Here is a 24,324-nt window from a genome sequence, read left to right on the forward strand (position 1 = left end):
AGCTCCACAGTGCTGGAATCGCTTAGGGGATTTCATGAGTTGCTATAAAACATGGTCCAGCAACAGTAAAAGCAGTCTGCCATTACCAGTGCTGTAAGTCTGGTGTCTGCTTAAAGAGCCAGATACTCATCTGCTGCTCATTGCCATCACCTCCTGACATCAGCCATACTCCTGCATTTCATATCAAAGAGGGATCTGAGCTAACAATGGAATATGAGAATGGGACTAGCTGATATCAAGGTGACTGTCCCTTCAGGAGGAATTCTGCTGGTTTCATCCAATGGTCCCTCTGACTCCATCTGGCTTCCCTGGAAAAGTGCTCAGGAGTCAGGAAGGAGGCTTCAGAGTTTCTCCCCGCCACTGTCTCTTTGGGGATGGCTTAGGGATGAGGTCAAGTCTATAAAGTGACAAAGGGTCCTCTTGCCAGAACAAATGCTCCCGTGCTTTGGATTATCTTATAGCTGAGAGAAACTTATCAACTAAAAATAGGATTTGGAAGTGGAAAGCTCAGAAATGGCATAGTATTTCTCCATAAAAACAATCAATTTCAGCTTGCCTAGGTGTAAAATACTGTTACCTATCTGCCACACAGCTAATGTAATATCAAGCTGACAGTTACAGCAAAAAATATAGTCATCAATAAAAACCAGCATTTATTTCAAGCGCCTGAATAGTTTCCTGATTTCACTGAGACTTGCTGGTGTGGATGATGCTGCAGGATCAGCAACCACAAAGGGAGCTTCTTCCTGTCACACTCCCGTTGTGGTGTAAGTGCAGGCAGGTGATCCCTTCTGCACTGTACAAGTCCCTTTTGCTGGCAGGATTGAATCAATAAATGACTTCAAATATTGTTATGATCTTAAGAGCAAAATGATTTGCACTGAGTACTTGCTACTCAGCGTAGTGTACAGTAGTCCCCCATTACAATTTTAGTAGGAGAGAACATAAAAAGAGTCTTGTTATTACTCTAACTTGAGACTGTGAAAAACACACTTGTATTCCTAATTCCTTACTCTAATTGAATTCAAAGGTGTCAATGCTTTAGCGTTCAGCTGCTATATATAAAATCAAATTTGGTGGATAGTAAATACAGCAGAATTGAAGGTTTAATGTTATAAATCAAGGGAAGCATTCAAGATAAAACTGTCTTCACTTCAGCAATACTATTACTACAATAACAACCTTAGATTTATTAAAATAGAGCTAAGTTTAAAGGCATTTGCCTTTCCTTTTCATTTTTATTACTTATTTTTTATATCTAAGAAACAAAACTCACTTAACATGAACGAGGTATTTTTACATCCCAAGCCTTTATAAATTTTCACAATGTTGCAATTGCAGATGGAATTTTTAAACATCAATTTTAGTAAAAACTTAAGTAAAACTTTTCAGATAGGATCTGTCACTAGTAATTTGGTATAAAAATTACTTCTGTTTCGATTCTGTTTATGCAGTAAGTTTTCTCATCAATCCTACTGCAGAGCACACAAAGTCCTGCAATTGCAGAGGACCCAGCTAATGAATTTGAGGGATTTGACTGAAAGACTTTTGCTGTTGAGTAGAGTGGATTTACTTCCTCAGGTACATCTGTCACTGTTACCTTTCCCTGCCTTCATGCGGTCCGGTAGGTGAAGCACTACGAACAGACTCTGGCAAGGTGGTAATAAAACTCACTGCAGTGCTACATGGCTTAAGGCCACATGTGAAAGTAAATAACAATGCTTACTGTAGTGGTTTTGCCTGGGCCAGGGTTTGGTAGCGGTGGGGCTACAGGGGTGGCTTCTTTAAACAAATATCTGCCAGAAGCTTCCCCTGTAGCTGATAGGGCTAATGCCAGTCAATTCTAAGATGCTAAGAATTCACAGCTGACCAAGGCCTGGCCAATTAGTGATGGAGGTAATGCCTCTGTCAATAACACATTTGAGAAGGAGAAGAAGTTGCTGGGCAGTTGATAAACTTCAGCAGCTTCGGGGAGTGACAATGTGAAAACATATCCGCAGACACCAAGGTCAGTGGAGAAGGAGGGGGAGGAGGGTGCTCAGGCCCTGGAAGAAAGATTCCCCTGTGAGCTGTGGTGAAGACCATGGTGAGGCAGCTGTGCCCCTGTAGTCCATGGAAAAGCACTGGGGAGCAGCGATCCACCCACAGCCTATGGAGGAGCCCACACCAGAGCGGGTGGATGCCTGAAGGAGGCTGTGACTCCGTGGGAAGCCCACACTGGAGCAAGTTCCTGGCAGGACCTGGTTGTCCATGGAGAGAGAGGAGCCCACACCAGAGCAGGTTTGCCATCAGGACTTGTGATCCTGTAAGGGACTCAGGCTGGAGCAGTTGGTACCTCAAAGACTGTTCTCTCCATGTTGGGGCAGGGTGTGAGGAGCTGCCCCTGTGGCAGGCCCCATGAGGTGTAGCCCATGGGAAGAACCCATGTTGGAGAAGTTCATGAGGGACTGTTTCACATGGGAGGGACCCCACCACACTGTAGCAATGGGAAATGTGAGGAGGTCTCCACCTGAGAAGCAGCAGCAGTAAAGTCCATCTGTAATGAACTGATCACAATCCCCATTTCACATCCCCTGCGCTGCTGCAGGGTAAGGAAGGAGAGTTCAATGAAGAAGGGGGGGTGGGGGGAGGTGTTTTAAGATTCAGTTTTATTTCTCATTTATTTGCTCTGATTGTTCATTAATGAATCAAACCATTTCTCCTCAAGCTGAGCCTGTTTTGCCCATGACACTAATTGCTGAGTGATCTCTGTGTCCTTATCTCAAGTCATAAACTGCTCGTTACATTTCTTTCTCCCCTGTCCAGTCTAGGAGGGGGAGTGATAGAATGACTCGGTGGGCACCTGACACCCAGCCAGGGCTAAAACATTTAGTTACTGCATGAAGCACACTGAGGTTTTGGGTGCAACAGCAAAGCAGAAGCCATCATTAGACTGGTTGATTAAATGGTGTTTAACAGTTATTACAACAAAAGCTTTTATGATTGGCGGGGGCTGACTCCCCCTTGCCCAGGGAACTGGGCTGTGCCTGCTGGCAGGAGTCAGGCTGGCAGGATTTAAGCTCCCAGCAAAGATCATGGAGAAAGGAAGGAGCTGCTCTTCAGTCAAGCTCTTGTAGACCTGACAGAGGACTCTCAGAGGGTTTAAATGATGATGTGGTCAGTAGGAATGGCTAAAAATGCTGTGAAGAAAAACATTTCCAGCAGGAAATGGTGTTTTGATGCAGTTTCAGTACTCTCCAGCATCATGTGAATTTTATGGACATTTCCTGATGGAAGCAGTGCTGGGGGGATTTCCCAGCAAGGAGCAATAGTTAACAGGGCCCAACCACTGAAGCCTCCAGCAGTCTGGCCAGACAGGGAGTTAGCTGTGAGGCTAGACAGTAGCACCTGTTTAAAAATTGGTCTCATTTAGTTATTCAAAAGGTGAGTTTCTAAATAATTTGTTCCACAGAATTCTTCATGTATCCAGCTTTGTATTCTAATACATAATGAAATCATTAAATATAGGAAAGAGTTTTTCTGCAGATTGTAAAATACACTTCCCATGCCATCCTAGTGGTTAAATGAAGTTATGGCAGAATGAAACGGTGAGTTTTAATGGAATTTCAGGGGGAAAAAAAAGGCAAAGATTTTAGCATCTCAAACTTACTAAAATACAGCCCCCTCACATTACTTACTGCAAAAAACCCAACTCTTCTTGTGGCTGTAACTCACTGTAATGACTTCACCAACTTGACTTTGGAGTGCTTCTATTTTTTAATTGAGACATTTCCCTAAGAAACAGCTGATCCATAGAAACATTTTGTTTTTATGCTATTGTATTCTAAATCGGTAGTGGGGTTTAGTTTGTTTGAGTTTTTTTCTTAATGTATTTTAACAAGTGATAAACAGCCAGTTTGGAAGCCTGACAGCAACTGAACAACTGACTCTGGGCACACACTCCAAAGGGAGACCCAGCCTTGGATGAGAGTGCCTGCAAAGAGCAGTGCGTTTATTGCTCTTCACTCAAGTACTTCAGAGATACTTCCAGAGCGCGCCTGAGACCCTGAGAAAAGCGGGAAGCACACTCAAAGGACGGCGCGACGGACGGACGGATGGATGGGGAGCGGCGGGTGATGGGGTGGAAGGAGAGCGACGGGCCGGGCGGGGCCGCCCGCGGTGGGCGGAGCGGTGCGCGGCCGCGGAGGCGGGGGCCGGGCTGGCGGTGCAGCTGCGGCCGGGGCCGCTGACGCCCGGGAGGGGAGAGGCGGGTCGGGACGTGCTGCCGCGTCGCCTCCCGCAGCCGCCGTCCGTGCAGGGGCAGAGCCGGGGCCGCGACGGGAGGACGGCGGGCGCTCCCTGCGCTCGGGGAGGGGAGGCTCGTCCCTGCCGCCTCGCTGGACCTTCCTGCCAGCGCCGAGAGCGGGCTCGGCAGTGTGATGGGGCTCGGAGGGGAGCCCGGCGTCGGGTCCTCGCTCGCGGACCGCAGGAGCCCCCACGCAGCGCAGGGCAGTTGAATCCCGCGAACGACGGAGCGGAGGACCGGGACGAGATTTATTGCTTCGTGGCCAGAAACAGCGCTTCCACCTGCGAGCGAGTTTGAGCAGCCGGCTGTGGATTTTATATTTGCTTCCCCCCCAAACCAAGGTTAGTCGGGTGGCTTTGGCTTTTCGGGAAGGAGCCCCGACCCGGCCCCGCCGTCTGCGATGGATTGAGGCGTGCCCGGCTGCGCCCCGAGCCCGGCCCCCGCCCGCTGCCCACATAGATGCGATGGGAAATCGGGGGCTCTTCTGCACCCTCTGTTACCTGATGTTCAACGCGCCTCTGCTGTTCCTGGTCACCGGTGAGTAGGAAACTTATGTCTCTTCCCGGTATCAGCCGCCGCTCCGGACGCAACTTGGCGGGAGCCGGCGGGACTCGCCTCCCTCTCCGCAGCTCGGCTCCGGCCGCTTCGCCACGGCCGGCGATTGCTCCAAGTGCCGTGTCCTGCTCGCCGCGTTTTCCTGTGGCAGCGCCGGGGCTGGGGGCAGGGAGCGCTGCCGGGGGTTGGCAGAACAAGGTGGCACTGTTGGGGCCGCAGCTGCCGGCAGCGCGGGCTCGGCGCTTCGCAGCCACGGGCGCGGAGCGGGGCGCGGCGGGCACGCAGCCCGGGACGGGCCCGCGGCGGCTCTGGGGGAGGGAGCGGCGGGACGCTGGCGCCCCTGTGTCCAGCCGAGGGCTTTCCCGGGAGTGCTCGGGGGTTTAAGGACCTCTCAAACTTTCCGCCGGAGCCGCGGCTGCAGCGCGGCTGGGACTGGCTCGGCCCTGCCCCGGGCGCGCGGTCCTAGATGCTCTGCTGATCTGCAGCTACCGGACTACAGGAACCCCCGTGTCTCGGGCAGCGCTTAGCCCTTGAGCTGAAGCAGCTCACGTTACACTCAGAAGGACTGAGCTTGTTTTTTTAATCTTTCCCGTTAACCAGCCGTTGTAACTCTATGTTCTCCTCCCAGCTACCTTTACTGAAGTTCCCAAAGATGTGACTGTTAGGGAGGGAGATGATATTGAGATGCCTTGTGCTTTCCGAGCCAGCGGATCCACCTCTTACTCCTTGGAAATCCAGTGGTGGTACCTTAAAGAACCAGCCAGAGAACTTGCACACGAATTAGCCATCAGTGTCCCCGGCAGCAGGAGCAAGGTAATACAGTGCTATGGAGATGCATCTCTTCATCGAGTGCAGCATGCTCAGAGGGTGGCCAAAATGAACTCAGCAGTCCCAGAGAGGAGAGCACTTCCTCTGTCCGGTGCCAGTGAGTAGTTGGAAGTACTAATGTCCCTGGAATGGAGGAGGACAGCAGGACCATGGGGGACCTCACCTCAGGGGAAAAAAAAAAAAAATCTGTGCTCTAGGGATTGTAAATAGAAAATTGTAAATGTTCTGCTGCAAGATCAGCACTGAGGACCCGAGAGAGGCAGTCGAAACTAGCTGTAGTATGAACTGGGGACCAGCAAAAAACAGTGCTTCTGTGTGCTGAGCTAGGAATCGTTGTAAAGGGGGGAGAGCCTCTGTTTGCTCACCGATGGAGCAGAGAAAGGTACGAGGCATACACCTCTCTCTGTTGGTATGTTAAGTACGGATCAATCTGCATATACACATGCACGCGATTTCTTGGGGTGCACCTGTGTCCATATCTGGAGCTCAGCGAGACATTTTCAGTCAGTCGAATGTAGTAATTAAAATGCATGAAGCAGAGTTAAATCTTGCATGTCCTTTCCCCTCCCCCTAGCAAGCTGCCTGGCGTGAGGGTAGGCTCTAGTCTAAATTTTTCAGCTGCATTTCACCAATATAAGCCAGTTCATTCTGCAGCTTCCTCTCAGTACAAGACACCTTGCTGGTGCCAAACAGGGCTGTACAGGGAATGGGGTAAAGCAAGACTTCCTGGCTGTGTTGCCCTGCTGTGTGGGGCACGTCATCCTCTCCAGCCCCCCGGTCCCTGCGCCGGCAGGGTGCCCTGCGGCAGCCTCTGTGCCTGTGCCAGCTCCCCTCTCTGTAGCACGCTTGTTTTCCTGCAGAGCTCAAATAGAGATGCAAAGCATATAGACACTGAGCTAATGCGATGCCGCCTAGCTGGGGAAAGTGTAAGTCAGTTGTCAGACGGGGAAATAAATCGCTTGGATTTAAATGTCTTCTTTAACCTTATATAAAAACCGTGAGTTGCTTTTACAATAAACGATGACAGGGCACGCCTGGAGGATGATGACCGTCTCTCTGGGAGGTGCATCAGTGAGATCTGAGGCATCACTTAGGTTTATGGTAGGTGGCTGGAAGCAAAAAAAAAAAAAATTAACCAAGTGGGAAACCTGCTGAGCAATATCTGCTCCCAGGATGTTTCAGGACTGAAGCTCTGCCCTGAGCAGGGCAGGGTCCAGCCTGGCCAAGTGCTTTACTGCTGTGCTAATGCTGCTGGTGAAGCATCTTCCCCAGTTTTTGTCAGTGACTGTGAGCAGTACAGCGTGCAACAAGCATTTATTTGGCTGCTGTTCACACCCTTGGTGAAGGCAGTGCTTCTGTGGGCACTGCAGGAGCTTTACTGAAACAGTCCCCCCAGCTGAGTACTGGTTTGCTGCCTTCCTATCACCTGGGGAGCTCCCACCCAGACGCCCAGGGGCTGTATGCAAGCATAGAAAGTTGCATCTATCCGTGTCCTGTCCTTATGCTGGGGTGGGAATATAAGCATCTTGTTGATGTGCTGGTAGAGCTGAGTCTAATATCTTTTTTTTTTGTTTGTTTATTTTAGGTAACAAGTAAAGATGCAACCAAAATCAGTGTAAGTGCAGCTCAAGCTGGGTGGTGCACACCCCTCCTCCCATACACGTGGGATTTCCTGCATGCCCCCTCCTTTCCCCGCACAGGAATGCAGCCGCTCTCCCTGGCAGCCCCACTCCTGCAGCACGGCGGGAGTGTGGCACATTTCCCCTCCTCGGTGTGTCACGGCTGGGTTGAAACGTTACCATCTGTTGCTGGTTTAGCAGTCGCATGTCGTTCCCCACAAATGGAGAGGAGGTGACGCGTGCCTTGCAGCCCTTCCTTAGCCGAGTATGAAAAGGACCGTGGGCCGGATCAGAAGTTTGCTTTTTTGTTCGCCGTGCCCTTTCCAAAGCCCAGTCGCGACCTCCTTCTTTCACTGTCCTGCTGGAAACGAGCCTCTTGCCCGTCGTTGCGGGCCCGGCTGGGGCAGCCCCCGGGCCCGGCACAGCCCGGTCCCTCTCGGCGGCGGGACCCGTGTCGGGCTGAGGGCGGCTGGTGCGGGCTGGTGGCTGCGGGGCTCTGTGCGGGCCGGGCTGGCGGGTTGGCACAGCGCTAGTGGTGAGGGGCTCGTGGTGGCGGGGGAATGCTGGGGAGCAGAGGCTGGTGCTGGACAGCTCCCCCGGACCCCGAGCTCGGGCCGTAACAGCGAGGTGCTGCGCTTGCGTGTCCGGTGCGCTCGGCTGGGGGCTGAATTAGCCCAGGCGCGGTGTCCTGGCGGCAAGAGACACGGAGCGGGGGCGACAGCGAGCGCTGCCGGAGCCTCCGCGCGGAACGCGGGGTCTGCTGGGGAGGGGAAGGCGGCGGGGCGGGGGGCCGGGGCCGCTGCTGAGGCGGCGCCCGGCCGTGCTCTCTCTTGCAGACGGTCCGCGTCCAGGGCAACGACATCTCGCACCGGCTGCGGCTCTCGGGCGTGCGGCGGCAGGACGAGGGCGTCTACCAGTGCCGCGTGGCGGACTACAGCGACGACGAGACGCAGGAGCACAAGGCCCAGGCGCTGCTGCGTGTCCTGTCCCGCTTCGCGCCGCCCGACGTGCAAGCGGCCGAAGCGGTCTCGCACATCCAGAGCGGCGCGGCCCCGCGCCGCCACGGTGCCGCCGCCCGCCCCACGCCGCCGCCCGGCCCCGCCAAGCGCCCGCCGCCGCCGCCGCCTCCGGCCCAGGGCGCTGCCACCGCCGCCACCGCCTCGGCGGCCGCCGCCTCGTCGGCCTCGCCGCCGCCCGGACAGGCCGCCATCCTCCGCCAGCAGCACGGGTCAGGTAGGGCGCGGGGCACCGCCACTCCCCGCTGCCGCGGGCGGGACCGTGGCCGCGAAGCTAAAGCTGAATATCTGCCCCCGAGTCCGCAAGCGGACGTAGTCAAATCCTCGCAAAAGCCAGGGCCCTGCCGTGTCGGGGGTTAGCTCAGAGGCGCGGGGCTGGTACGGATCTCAGGGCAGGGATGGCACCCGCCTCCTTTCCGTAAGTGTTCTCAGAGCCCCACTTGCAGCTTTTCAGATGCGGTGTTCTAAGCGATAGCTGCAGCCTCAAGCGAGCCGAACGCCAGGGCTACTCAGCAGAGGGTTGCAAGCAGCCAGCGGTTCCGGGGCTGGTAGCCACGGGCAGGCGCAGGGCCCTGCGGAACAGGGGCAGGCTCGGAAGGGCAGCGTTAGTTGCTCTGTAATGAGCCCCATTCGGATTGCTGGCAGGATAAGAAGTGGAGGTACTGCACTCTGTAAGGGTTCGTAAATGTAAACATTGTGCTGATAGTGGTTGTCTATCAGCTAATGCTGTATTAAGTTACTAGTGCCACATTAATGGGCACGTTGTAAACTTTATGCTAATGCACAACCAAGCTGGGGACAAGGAAGACAGTCATAAATCCACATTGCAAAGGTGTTTGTAGTTTCAAAGGTGTGGGGCTGCTCTGGCTGTGCTTTAGCTCCTCTCTGCCACTGTCACTTTGCTACTGTTGATCAAATGTCACTGCCAAGTTACCCATGGAAGAAGGGAAACAGTTTTATGCCACTGACTGTGCAGGGAAAGCCCTGAGCTCCCCTCTGTTATGAGTCTCTTCTGATGCAGGTTCATAATCCTCACGCAGTAATGTTCACACCTCTTCACACTCTCAGGGCAAACAGCTGCAAGTTTTGGCTCACAGTAATGGAAATTGGTTGTATATAGGTCACTGTGACCTGCTGGTGCTTCAGTAGTGCTGTGTTTTATCTGGCTTCTTCCTTTTGTTGTTTTCTGAATGATTTATCTTCTTTCCCCTGTAGAAATACGTGGGGAAACTACATTTTACTCCTTACCATTCCGAAGGCTAAGCTGGCTGTTCATCGGTATCTAGTGGAAGGCAGAGCGATAATTCCTGAGGTCTAACTACAGGTGCCTCTGGGCATATAAAAAAGTGGAGTTCACTTTTGCTGAATTCACTGACCACAAGAAATTAAACAGAACGCTGTAATGCTCACAATCTGTTGTTTTCTTGTTGGAGGGATCTGCCTTCCCTCTAGGAGCCCAGGGCTAGTGAATGTTTTTATGTTTCCTCTTTCCACTCCCCCACAGTGAGAGTTTCTGCAATGTTTTCCACACTGGCAGCAGAAGTTAGATTTAGGGTTCACAGCACTATGCACCCTTCCTGCTGAACCCAGAGCTTATGTGGTGCCTACGAACAAAAACCAGGGCAGCGGAAGTGCAGTGGGCTCAGTTCCATCTCAACAGATGGATGTGAATGTGTGCCGCCAAGACAGCATGTCACATATGTCTGTTAGGGTAAGACCCCCTGTCCAGATCATCTAAACTGTTGTCTGTCCTGATTTTTTACGTGTCTCTGGTTTGGGGATGTAGCACTGCTGCATCATTTCTTGTCTGTATTAAATTCTGAAAGTAAACTCCAAGCATTGTGACCAGCAGTGGAGGTAATGGAATGATTTAAATCAGCAAAAAAGGTAGTGGAATGCGGAAAACTACTTTGTGGGGATCTCCAGATGGAGACTGATGGTAAGAGGGCTACAGAACAGGCTGCAGAGCCTTCCCTGCTGTGACATCTGGGCTGCACACACTGCTGCCTGTGAACAGTGCCACGCTGTGGCAGTTGCCATCCTGGGAGTGCAGTGAGGACTCCTGTTCCTGTCCAGAGTACTGAGTTCATGACCTGTGAACCAGCAACTGCTGCTGTTCACATGTGAGGAACTAATTTTGTGTTTTAGTATGGTCTTCTGTAAACATCATGTCTGTGTACTCTGTTTGAAACAAGACCTACTGATCAAGAGGCTCCTGCTTGGTTTATGGTCATTCTCATACCTGTGGCAGTTTGGAGCTGCCTGTAATTACCTGTCAGTAGCACATCAGCCACAGCGTGGCATAGGAGTTTAGCAGCTGAAAGACTTGACTCAAAGTTCCCCATTTGGATGTCTTCTGGACCAGAGCTGGCTGAAATTTGTTACCACAAGATGTTTGAAGCAGAGACAGCTTGGAGTAGAGGCAAGAAACAGAGCATCGAGTGTTGCTCCCTACCTAGAATAAAGGCATGTGGATACAATGTGTGGTGAGGGCTTGCAGGGGTGTTCCCTGCTTTTGTGAGGAAGTAGAAGGCTCCAGTGCTGTCACTCAGGTTGGATAAGCACTAAACTTTCTTCAACATGTCTTGCAGGACCTAGCCCTGTGTTACTGTATGAATTATATGTATATGCATAGTAGCATAATACGTATGTTTCATTATCCTGTTATGAGCTCTGTGACATACATACAGTTAAGTACTTGCACCAACTCTGTGTGTAATAATTAATCCATTCTCAAAAATCTTAAGTTTTGAAGTCTTTCCATTGTACAGAGGGATATTTCCTCTGTAGAAGAACAGAAATGTCCTCGAACAGTGGATTTGCCATCAGTGATTAAGAAACAACCCTCATTTAATACACTGGAGAACTCTGCCTAAAAAGCCAATGGTGTGGCACTAGCCATGGTGTCTGGCATGAATTGAGTTCTAATCTTATTTTCCTTGCAATAGAAATCTTCCCAGTATGTTCAGTGTAGGAAGATAGGCCCTCTATGTGCTTGTATTCCAATAAATGTGATTATAGATCAATTGCTGCTCTCAGATGGGCCTGCAGGGCTCTCGACTTCAGTTGGAGTCCCAGTCATGCATTGTGGAAAAAAGTGATTCTTTACGTCTTCTGGTTGAAGTGAAACATGAGCTTATTAGAATAAATGTATCTGTTACTGAGATTCTCTAAAGAGCACAGAATCTCATCTGACAGTCCAGGTATAAATAGAAAATCCATTGTTTTGCACTTGTCATCAGAAAGTGTATTTGATAGAAATTATGATCAGCATTATAGTATCTAAGGGAATAGGTCCAGGGTAACAGAATATGCCCAATGTGCAGAAATGTTAGCTACTCAAACAGGATTTCATCTGTAATGTTTACACTACCAGAGAAAAAGGTTCTGTGTTCTCATGAGAGTTAAAAAGATTTCTGCTTGTCTGTTGGTAAGGTAGACTGAAGGAAACTGAAAACATGTTACTTAGGCTGCAAGGAGGCAAAGATCTGCCAGTAAGATTCCAAAGGAAGATATTTAGCTTTCAGTTTAAATACTTGACACACAAGTGGAATCTTTTGCTGTAGCAAAAAAAAATCGGGGTAAGCAAGTGAAAGAATACATACAGTGTTAACTATATATATATATATATATGTATATATATATATGAGAGCACTCCTTGCTTTCATTGGGTAAGCAGGGGAGTGCAGGTGCATCACTGGTCAGGACACACAGTGTCTGTCCCAGGAAGTTTGTCATCCAAACGGATGAGACAGCCGTGTGGCAGGAAGAGCAATAACTGCCTTTGCTGAGTGTGTGGCAGCTGGGAAATTAAATATGAAAATTCAATTTCAGATCCCTTAAATTTAAATGCAATGCCTTAGTCATGAGACTTTGTCATCTGATAGGTGAAGCAATAAACAAGTATCTTCGTACTGACCTTCTGGGAGGCAACTTGGCTGTATTATATCCTACCAAACGGTCTCCAAAACAAGCGCCTCTGTATTGGCTTGGGGGCAATTTTTAGTTTAACTTCAGAGCAGAATGTAGATCAGACATTGCAGCTCCAAATTCCCTTTTATTTGTTTGATCTCTAGCCTCAAAGCTCTGAAGTGAAAGCTTTAAATAAAATAAACAAAGATGGGAGTGTGAAACAAGAAACTGTGCTTCGTTATGCTTAGAGTGCTCTAGGAAGGACACAGACTCATGTGGTATGCAGAGATGAAGTGTTCACAGCAAGGAGGAAAATAAGTCTTCACTTCATGCTTGTCCCTCTCTTCCCCCCTACAAAGCCTTTTATGTCTGAGGCAGAAACAAGTCTCCATGTGGACTACATCACCTGAGATAATAAAGCACCAGGTCCCAATTCTGCAGTCTCGGAGCATGTGCAGCTCCTGGTGATGCTCATCAGAGCAATACAGGCACAAAGTCAAGCTGTGGCAACCTACCTTGAGGCAGGAGACCATGGGGGAGGGTGGTAGGTCTCCAGCATGCACAGGGAATCAAACGGTATTCTTCTGCAGCTTAGAGACAGGAAAGTAAATGAACACACTGGGTTCTTGAGTGTAAGGAACTGCGGCTGGTTAGAGGGCCTCTGGAGTGGCTGTGGTTGAGCTTGGATGAGCTTTGGGCCTAGGACTCTCCTGGGTTTGGTGGAATTTTAATGACTCTGCATGCTAACTTGAGAAACAGCCCGTGGAGCTTGTTTATCTTTGACAGAGGAACATTATACAAAATAGCAGGAAAGATCTCTCTGTGTTGCTGCCTGGCTTGGGCTCCCTACCTTTCCAACTCAGTAATGTCTGGGTCTGCTTCACTCCACCTGTACTTTTTATGAGACCACATTTGAGCCCTCGTTCTGTTGTTATTTGTAGTTAAATGAAATCTGGTTCACATCACATTTTCCTTTATGTGAAATAAAGTACCAAGACAGAGGCCGTAACTGAATTATCAGGCTGACCTCCTAAATGTCACTGGATAATAAACATGCAAAAAGAATTCTCATTAAATGCACATCACTAGCACTTTAATATCTAGGCAAATTAGACTGCTTTGGGGACAAGTGAGGTCAAATATCTTCTTTTGTGTGTGTATAAAACAGATTAATTCTCAAACTGGACAAAAGCATGAACTGCAGTACTGTGTCACCTCATTACCTAGGGCAGAAACAAGCTGTGCCAGAGTGTTTTTGTACTGTGGAAATGCAATTTATTTGAGTAACCTCCTTTCAGCAGTTTGTGCTTGTTCCCTGGAGGACAGACAAAACTCTACTGAACTATTCTACTAAAGCCTGTGCAGTGTCCTTGAGGAAATCTGAATATTTTTTAAACTACTTTAATATCTTTAAGTTATAGGTGAAAAAATCTTTTAAAAAATACAACTGAACACAGTGAAAAGGGTATCCATCTCTTTCTAGGGAATGTGGAAGCTGTATGTAACGTTGCTCCAGATATCTACGTGAGACAGATTCATTAGTGAGTGAAAATCAGGAATTTGTATGAGGGAAGGCTGGGCACACCCATGTGTCGTTTTGCATGAATGGTATTTTGGGCAGGAATCTACATATTCTACTAGTTCTTGATACATGGTTTCAATAGATACTTTGCAAAATAGAGCCTTAGTTTGCAGTACCAGCTAACTTGGTGTATTTTACAAGCAGCAGATAAGTGTTATGCATTCACCAGCTCTGCTCTACTGGTGCAGCTTTACTGATGTATAAAGTAACACTTGAACTGTGTGTGGGTTTACAGGTCCCCAATACTTAAAGTGATATCCTTAGCAGTCATAGCAGAAAGAAATGTCAAGATAATGTTACCGTTACTAGTTTTGAGAAGGAGTTTTGAGTGGTGGTCTGTAGTTGGAAAGCAAACGTAAAGTAGGATGTGCCAGGAAATGAATCTTGCAGTGGTCCTGTGAGGAAGGTGTTTCTTCTTTACATAACAGAGCCTGACAGGACTGTGCTGTAAGACAAGGGGTTTGGTTTGGGTTTTGATTCAGCTTTCCCAAAGCAGTAAGAATGCTGGCAGGTTCACCACTGCTGTTTACTATGTGTTTTTGAAAATTAGATAATGGCAGAGCAGCCCAATGTGTCAATAATAAACAGTTCAAGTAGGTTTGTATTGGGAAAAATGGGGTTGTCAGCAGAATGGTATTATTTGTCACAACAGCGGTTAACAACTGGGTATTTTATATTGCTAGGCTGTTATCAGCTGGGAGGCAATTTTATTAGCTGGAAAGAAGAGCAGTTTGGCAGAGCAGCCACTGTGCTCAGCGGCGGAGGCAGCATGATCCTGCGCCACGGCTGCAGAAGGGAGCTGTGCTGAGGAAGCTGACTCCAGGGTCAGGTCATTGCTGCAGCCTCTAGTGCTGCCCTGGCTTTGCCTGGTTGGGACGAGGGAGCGGAGCGGGTTGATGTGTGTGGCCGTGAGCTCAGGACAATACACAGCACCATTAGGGAATCCTCGCATGGGCATTGTCTTCTGTGCCTGTCATTTTATTGCTCCTGGGTAAAAATGCACCACTGATAGAACTACTTTTCTACTTTATAAGCTGTAGAATCAGCTTTCTAATCTGGATCCCTTGCACACCAGGGAGGTGAAGATTTCACAAATGAAGTGGGCTCAAGGAATATCCTGTGTCCACAGTTTTTCTAAATAACCCTTTGCTGCCTTACTCTGTAAAGTTTGGCCTCCCTTAGGTCTAGGGCACTGCAAAGTCTTTAGTTAGTTAATATCTAGCAAGTGCCAGCATTGGCAAAGTTTGGAGAGTCTGTGTGTTTGTGGGTCACTCCCAAAATGTCACTGTTTGTAACAAAAAGTTGATCTCTTCTTTAAGCAGGTCACAGGCTCTGCTTTTTTTCAGGCACATGCTCTCAATACAGCCATTTTTCTTGTCTCAGCATGTATTTTGCTAGTGCACTAAGCTCTGTTCTTTAGGTATGGGCAGGATAGGGTTATTAAAAAAAAATCCTTAGATAATGTGCACTGGGATCTGCTTAACTTTGGTAATTCTGATTGGAGCGATAATTACAACTGCACTGGCAGCTTGCTCCTAATCCCAGTCAAGCCGGAATTACTCTAAAAGACAGCAAAGTGAGAACTACAGTATCTTGTTCTTTATTTCTGCATTGCAAATACATACAGCTTGTATCAGTTACAGAATGTGAAGTCTGTGGTTCTGTCCAGTGTGACTTTTATTGCAAGTCTTTTCCTAAAGTGTCAGCTTAGGGAGTTGTATGGCCATACGTAACTTGCCCACTTTTTGCAGCGTGGCTTTTCAGTCCTTCTGCTTATACTGAAAAATTTGGGAATACAGCCCAGACTCACTTCAAGGCTCAGTAACTGAAACCTTGCTGTCAGTACTCTTCATTGCCTCATGATTTGGGTAGTTTGAGTCGTGCTTTTTGCTATTTGTGTGTATCAGCGTGCTGTGGACATGCTCACGTAGTAGTACTAATGAAGGACGTGTAGGGCTGGATGCTCATTTACCAGCTGAACTACCACTAATGGAGTTAGTTATTTTTCTGCATGTTTTAGTTCTAAATGAATTTTCCACCAAAGAACATTACAAATAATTTTGTATCCCTCATTATTCAAGTGTCAAGGAATGAATTAACATTGCTTGGTTTTGTTAAGTTGGAACGGCAGAAAATTCTGGAAATTAAACAAATCCATAGTTGTGTGGTTTGTGTCTCTGCAATAAGATATTTGGTAAGTAGAAATAGTCTCACAGAGAACAAAGCAGAAATCTGTTTCTGAGAATGTTCTACGAAGTGGAGACCAGCTCCACGTATCCACAGAGGAAAGTTGCTGGCCGATGTAAGTGCAGACCAGTATAAAGTATTCTGTATATTCTATACAGAATGAATGATTCTGTAAGTATTCGGGATATGTTCCTTTTCTACATTGACACTGTATAGCAGTGTTTCATTTTGGATCTTGTTATAAATTAATGTTGCTTTCTTGAAGCACGTGCTGATGTTTTTTTTAAGTTTTTCCCTAATTTCCCCAAGCGTGGATATTTTGGAGTAGTTTTTATTTGTCTGTCTCCAGTGTAGGACAGATCCCAGGAGCTGCCCCTCATGGGCCCAGCTCCATGTGAATCAGCTCAGCAGCTGCTCTGAGGATTCCCAGGGGCACCACCTTCTCTCAGTACAGCAGTTCTCACAGTCAAATGTAGCTATTGAAAAAAACAGAGTGAAGCTTTCAGTGAGACTGCTCACTGCTCTGTAAATCTTTGGCTAACATAGGAGGGAAGTGGGGCTATTGAGAGAAAATGTACCAATTGTTCCCCATATTGTGTGTCCCCTACTTCTTGTAATTTTAGTGGGAGATGAGTTTTTACCAGCCTATTGACAATGAAACTGCATATTTCTCTGGTAACCTAAAAAGTAGAAATATCTCTGTTAAAGGTGTAAGTATTTTTTTCTCTCTGCCTGATGTGCATTTCCATACATTAATCAGATCCGCTAGTTTAAGTACCCCTCTTTTTGGTTGTTAGTAGCTGTGATTAATACAAAAATGTCTTGGCCACACAGACCTGCAGAAACTGTCAAACTGGATCAGATCATTTGTCCATCTAATCCTGTAGCTTATGTTCAATACTGTCCTGGGGATCTAGGAGAAAAAGAGAAGAGCCTCCACAGAGGATAATTGAGCACTTGACTGATCTGGGTACCATATGCATGTTTGGAAGGGATTGTCAGTCCTGGTATTTTAACGATAATTTGGCCTTAATAAGTCTCAGTTGAAATCAGCTCTAATGTGATCAGAAATCCACCACAATAATTGCAAGTGCCTTAAGAAACATATACCCAACTCCTCTACCAGTTCCTGTGCCTGTCCTGTCCCACAGGCACTCGCACAGATTGACTTTGAGCAGAACACTGCAGGACTTAAGAAAATCAACACTGTAGAAGGAATCTCTTTCTTATCTTAGCTTCATATCAGAACCAAACCAAATCCTGCATCATTTCCTTGCATGACCACACCTCCCTCTCCTTGCCATTCGATGTCTTTGTTTTCTAATCTGTCCATAACTATGTAATACATGTGCCTCATTTTTCATAAAACAGGGGCTTCATGGTATCAAAGGGTGGTTAGCCATGTTGTAGATTTCTTTCTCAAAGTGAGGGATAAGTATGTTGGTTGAAGTGCTCAGGGAGCTGGAGGATGCTACTTCTCAAGAACACAAGGTTCCTCTGGTCTCCTTCATGTGTTGTCACACATGAAGGAGACCAGAGCAGCTCAACATGCTGCAATTCCCATGGCTTCCCGCTACCCATGCTGTGGTTTACCACTAAGACACCAGAGTCTGCAGATGGACCTTTACAGATGTCACATCAAGAACAATCAAAATTAAGAATAAGGCTACTACAAAGAACTGGATTTTTCTCAAACACACTTACATGTTTTTCTTTCTGCATTGTGGTAGCCTGGATCAGACTCTGTAGAGTTCCCAAGCCTTAACATCCTACCTCACCTCTATGTTCAGTCACTGTGGGAAAGTCAATGTGGTCATTTCAGGAGTGCTAAATCCTCCCAATGCAAATGGAATCTTGAAATACTAAAACCTGTTGAGTTTCCAAAATTGGGATAGGAATGGCTTTCGGTTACCCTTGTTACATGCCATTTTGACAGTTCAATTATAAATACAGGCCTGAACCTAGCAGTGGGTATCTTAAGAGAGAAGGTAGACAAACTGGAACTCAGGTGTATTTGACAAGACCTAAAATGATGACACAGGTTTAAAAATCTCTGGCCAGTGTCACGGCTAGTAAAACTGGTTTCAGTTTCATGGAGAGTTTGAGATTGTGATGTGGATAAGGAAAGTGAAATGTGGGCTTTTCCAAGAAGATGGGTGTGGAGGGTGATGCTAATAGTTCCACCCAGCTGTGTGAGAAGATATACTCTTGACCTTAAAATCCTTGATGCATGGATGAAGGAAGAAATCAGGATCACTAGTTATACCTGCATGGTTCTGTAGAAATAAATACATGTGTTGACTTCTACGGGACATTTTTCTGAGATGAGTTATGGAAAGCTGTTCCAAAATTCAGCAAGCCATATATAAAAAAGTGTAGCAGGTAGAAACCTAATTTTGTCATCGTGCTTCTAGGCAGATTCAGCAGAGAGCAGATGTGGGAAGTCACCATTGTGAAAATTAGCAGCACCAAAAGGCAGCTCAGGAGCTGTTTCTAGTTCTGCCTGGGTATGATGATCCACAGCCAGCTGCAAGCCAGGAGCAATGAGGACCTCATAATTCAGTATTTTAGCATAGATTTTCATAGTACCACATACTTCCTTTAATAAGAGTTACCTCACGTTACATGCAGTGCTCTAGAGTTTAGCTGGGAGAGTGTGCTGAAGTGAGCACGGGCTGTGGATACACTTCTGCACAGCATCGTGCAGAATTAGCACTTGGTGAGGAACAGGAAGTTAAAGGCACCAGTTACAAGCCTTTAAAAAACGCCGATAGCAAAAAATGGAGTGTGTGGATTGTGCTGGAAGTATTTAAGAGTGGAAGAAAGATATATGCAGCTTATAAGATTATGTCTCAGACTAAGGAGTAATTCTAACGTGGTGTAGCTTATTATCTCTTCAGTTCAGTAAGTGTATAGTGACTTTAGTAACAGTGTCTTTTTAATTAAAAACTTCCAAGAAGCTCTTAAATCTCAAGTTTGGTAAATTCTCTTCAATTCAGTGGAACTGCTCTAAATGTATGTCAGAGAGAATTTGTTTTATCTGGGAGGTTATTGCCTCTCATGATCCTTGGCCAGCAACCTATATAAAACTGTATTTTTTCCATAGATAAAAGATAGTAGGAGCAGTTTCTCAAAGAGTATGGCTCCAGCACACTGGGAGGTTTCTGGATGAGAGGAAAAAAAACAATCTATATATGGTCAGTTTGATCTCTTACCTCTTAATGACATGCCACATGTGAGAGTTTTAATTGAACATTGTTCTGTAAGGAATCGAGCTGAGGCAAACACGTCACTGCATAGGAGCCAGAACACAGAAATGTCTCAGTGCTGCTAACTGGGGTTCCAGCTCTGTCATGAATAGGGAGCCAGATTTTAGGTGTTACCTCATCTTGCAAGAGAAATAGACTACTGATGTCTTTCAGCTTTTTCTGATGTGGACCACTGCATTCTACCACCATCTCAGAAAGAGACATCAAGGGATTTTTGAGATTATTTCTAGGAAGTAAAAACAGGAAGCCAATGGAAGCCGTGAGTTCTGCCTGTTGGTTAAATATAGTTTATAAAAGAATAATCCCATTATTTCCGTGTGTCACAAGTCACTTGGTTAATTAATGTTTGTTTTCAATTAGATGAACTGTTTTAAGTCAAACTTTGATGAATGCTGGCACGAAACAAATTATTAAATAGAAAACTACCGTAAAACATTATGATGTTGTAAATCGAAAAGAAGGATGAGTGATGCCAGAGAGCAACTCACCACACAGGAACAGAACAATTTGTTATTGTTCTGCTTAGTGGTAGACTTTCCCTTTTAGCCATGGGCATATAAATAATTTTAAATCAAAATTGTATGTAGTGATAAATGAGCTTACAAAAACCAGACATCAAATGAATATTCAAAATGTAAATGAAATGTTCTCTTATAAGTGTAAGTAACTGTGTACTCCTGACTTAATGTCTCTGGGTAGAAACTCCTTGTTCTCTGGTCTGGATCGATTGCATGGCCAGATCCTAGTGCTCAAGACCCATTCTGTTTGCTTAGATCTACAAATGTATCAATTTATTAAGTAAAAGTCAAGACTTTCACTACTGCAGTAAAGCAGAATTGCAGACACTAGGTCCAGCTTGTTTGTAAGCAACACTACCAATAATGAAAGGGCCTTGAGTTAAGGAAAACACGGAGAAATTACTGGAAATTTTCTTTCTGGTCTGCTTAAGCTCAGAGGGAGGAGAATTCAGAAGTTCTGTGTTACCTGCTTCTATTGCCTGAAGTCTTAGAGCAGAATAACACCGAGTCACTGGAAACAAAGATGCTGGTATTTGTGTTCAGTATAGAATAATTGCTTTCAAATAATTTCCTTAAAATGTTTTTTTTTTAACTGCTGAGATTTTGTTAATAGACTCTGAACTCACGTTCTGTTGTCAAATGAAGATGGAGGATGAAGGTTAAAAACAGTGGCAATTTGTACAACGACAAAAAAAGATACTTTAAATCTAAAACTAGTATGTGAAAGTAAAAACTGGTGTAAGAGTGATTTTGGTAAGGAGGCACACAGCTGCTGCCTGGAGCTGTGACTAATATTGCTTTCCATTCAGAACAGAAACAGTCCTAACCTGGTATCCCTTGTATCTGTTCAGTAAGAGCACTTGAGCTAAAAGAGCACATTTCTCCGGGTTGAGTTCCTCAGCGCTTCCAGGGGGATTCTCCTCTTACAAAAGGGCAGCTTCTTTTTGAGGAACTGGCAGCATTTCCTCCACCTCGAGTCCTGTTCTTTGAAAGGCATGGTAAATACCCCAGGCCGGATCCTCACCGCAGCAGTGGGCAGGTGTGGAATTGGCATGAATTTGGTACCTTTGAGCTGCCTGCAGCTGCAGGAGCATGGGCTGCTGCTGGGCTGCCCTTTTCAGCCCCAGGCCAGGGGATGGTGATGGCAGGTAGGGACCACCCTGGGCTGGTGTGGTCCTTGTGTGACAGCTTGGAAGTGTGACTGCAATTTATTAAGAAGCAGCGTGTCTTCAGATACCACATAGCAAGCTCTCACTGGTGTGGGGAGATTTGTTGATAGGGTTCTATCCTTGCTGAAAGTGTAGGCTATAATGTATTTAAATTGGCTGTGTATTTCTAAGGGAATGGTGGGACCTGTTGGAGGAGGGAGGTCTATGAAGCCAGGCAGTGGCTGCTCAGCCCCACGTGCTCCCAGGCTGGCAGAGCTGAGCAGTCTGGCTGGGCTTCCATGGTGCAGGAAGGGGATGGCTCATCCCTCCCGTGGGCTCCAGGGCTGGGACTTCCTTGCCCCAGGCTCGGCAGCGCTGGCTCGTGGCACAGGGAGGGCACAGCTGGCCTCAGGAGCTCCTGCGCTGCAGCCTGGGAGCAGTAAGAATGGGGCTGGTGATTGTCCCATGTGCTGTCCGGGAGCCTGGGCTTCAGCTGCTCTTGTGCACTTCCTTGCACACATCCAGTGCCTTTTTGCAAGTTTAATGAGTTCCTCTTTTATACCTGAGTTAGTTGTGTTTATTAATGAGTTTCAGCTTTAAAAAGAAAAATCCTGTATTCATCTTAATGCCTTGCTATTGCTGTGTGCACACTTGGCCACATGTTTGTGCATGCAAGGATTTAATTAAACTAAATATCTCTACACAGTCGAGGCGCCTATGAGCATCGTGGGGACACTTCTCCAGTTCCTCAATTGCATGCCATGCTACTGTGAACTATTTTTTAATATTGGATAATAATACTCTAGCTTTGCTGAGGAGATATTTATAGATGATGAGGCTGCCAGAACAGTGAGCCCAAGAGCAGAGGGTTACTCAGAAACTGTTCAAGGTAATTCCTTTTATCATCCCTCAGCTGTGAGAGACTCACATCTCCTACAGACCAAGACTAAAGTATTCACATAGGGTGCCTCAAGTGACTTTCCTAAATAGAACTGCCCCGATTCCCCTCTTCAGAGATACTGAACACAAACCACCTTTGTGGCTCAATCACTTTTCTGGGCAGCTGTCACAGACTGTGCAGCTCTGAAGAAGCGGGTGCCTCTGTGCATCACAGCTCCTGTGAAATGGCCCACGGCCACCTGAGACACCAGGCACAGGTGTGCAGCCCTGTGTTGCTACCATACAGCGCTGGGGACAACTGCACGGCCATACGTTGGAAGAGAGTCACTGCTGGCACTTAGACCCGAAGAGCAGCTGCCGGGGCTGGCAGCCTGGGCTGGGCCTGGTGCAGCCACTGCGGGATGGCACAGCCACTCCTGGGGAAGGGGAAGGAAAGTCCAGTGTCCTCCTGGCAGTGTGGCCAATGGAACTCAGCCCCATGGCTCAGGCCTCCCAAGCAATGGAGAAGGGCTGGACCATGGTGGCACACAGCAAATTTCTCTCTGTTTGGAGGAGATAACTAGAAAATGAAAGAACTGAACAAGTATCTTGGGGTAAGTGGGCATGAGGCCGGGACAGCCTTGTTAGCTGCAGTAGGGCCATGGGTGCCACTTGTGTCTGTGAGCACAGGGCTGCTGTGAGCACAGTACCTACCCCTGCCCAGGGAGAGCTGTATCCCTTGCAGCCGGACAGCTGCAGGCACCTGCGTGCCCAGGGTGGCACTTGGGCAACCGGCCCTGCAGCACGTGCCTGGGCTTGGGCTTACCTCATCGGGCGGGAGCAGCCTCAGCCCGGCGCTGGGTGAGATGACTGTCACAGATGTGTGTCCCACAGCCAGCCTCTGCTTTTCTGTAGCTCCTGTGCATATTTTTAATTTAAAATTCCGCTCTTTCCTATAAAAGGTAAAGAAGATGTCAAGGTCCTGCTGTTCCCATTCCAAATGAAATGGGTTCATGTCCTCTTAATCAAGGAGTACAGTCGCAGCATTTGTCATTTCCCTTTAAAGTAATGGGTGGTTGATACCTGTCATTTCTCAAGAAACTATACACCAGATTAAGGTGTATTTATAGAAATCTCAATTGCTGGTAACTTGGCTGAAGCCAAGTTTAGGCAGACCATTAGTAATGCATAATGAAATGACCTAAGTGGAGTTAGATTCGGGAGGGGGAAGAGCGAGCTATTTGAGTTGGATAGCTTGAGGATGCTGTTTTACTATTAAAATTAAGCTTCTAACCCCTGGCTCTGAAGTGATAAAAATAAATCTTCCTATATTTCTCTTCTGCATTTAATCTTCTATATTGGAAAAGATAAAGAATAAAATCTCCTTCTCTCCCTTGTCTCTTTCTTTTCTAGGTACAGAACCTATTTATGCTACAGACCCACTCCTATACATGTCCCTGTTAATACTGCATAAGCTTGTACATTTATTAGTAAACCACTGACGGACTACTTCCTCCACTCCTCCTCAGCCAAACAAAAAGGAACCTATTTAAAACCAGAACAAACCCCTGTCAAAAAACAATCAAACCTAAAGTTTTAAAGATGGACAGAAAGAGACTGAAAGCAGCATGATAAATTCTACATGGGGGGAAAAACATATTTTTGGGGATGCCACAGAAAGTAAACCACATAGAATAATGCATCTAGTTTCCAGCCTCTATGGTGTAAAGCCCTGCTCTGTGCATGGCACTCATGGTTTCTCTATTTTAATGTAAGGGTTTTTTTTTTTCTTTTCTAAACCTTTCCTCTGACTCTTCATTTTGCACGAACTGTTGAACAGTTATCTTTTTGACAATATGTAAAGATGTTGGGTCCAAGCCCTTCCTAAGAGAGGAAATATTTTTAGTAGATTATTGTGTTTAGGTTTTTTGGATTTCCCTTTTCTTTTTTAATTAAATTATTTCTTTTGGAGACATTTTCATTAAAAGGTACAACTTACCATAATTAATATTCACTGTCAATAATATTTATTTTTAAATGAAGATTGGAAACAAGGTAAGACATTTGTTTATAAACTGTATTGTATATTGCTGAATAACAGTTGAATAAAAAGATTTTGAAATAAGAGTTTTTACAGATGTGTCTGCCTTTCCCTGTGTCCTGAAGCTCCCTGAGAAGGCTTTCACAGCTCAGTCTGTTCCCTACCTTGTCACAGCCCAGAGGACTGAGGAAAGGTGCATCACAAAATACAAGTGAAATCAGTTCTTTATTGCACACCGCACCTGTTGCCAAACCCCGCAGTGGAAGGTGCCGACAGCCGGTCCCAGGCTCCAGCCACCTTCCCCTGTGCTGCCTCTGGGCAGGACCCCCAGGAGCGCGTGCGGCGGACGGCGTGGCAGCGGGCAGCACTCCAGGTAAGTTGCTTTGGTTTTCTTCCAGCCTGTTTGAAAAAAAGATGAGTCAAGGAGTGGAAAACGAAAATCAAAATAAATGTACCTGTAGTGTTGTATTCCCCAGACCTGGTTC

General features: G+C 46.8%; 1 protein-coding gene across 1 annotated transcript; it reads left to right on the forward strand.

The window, feature by feature from the left end:
- The first annotated feature begins 4,320 nt into the window (after nt 1-4,320).
- VSTM2B (V-set and transmembrane domain containing 2B) lies at nt 4,321-23,717 on the forward strand. The gene is given in 7 exon segments (XM_062007351.1): nt 4,321-4,492; nt 4,663-4,714; nt 4,717-4,822; nt 5,469-5,653; nt 7,254-7,283; nt 8,124-8,520; nt 23,212-23,717. Coding segments are annotated over 7 exon segments (933 nt in total). The 5' UTR covers nt 4,321-4,418; the 3' UTR covers nt 23,301-23,717.
- The last annotated feature ends 607 nt before the right edge of the window (nt 23,718-24,324 follow it).

Source organism: Colius striatus, chromosome 14 (assembly GCF_028858725.1).
Source record: "Colius striatus isolate bColStr4 chromosome 14, bColStr4.1.hap1, whole genome shotgun sequence".
Classification (NCBI taxonomy): domain Eukaryota; kingdom Metazoa; phylum Chordata; class Aves; order Coliiformes; family Coliidae; genus Colius; species Colius striatus.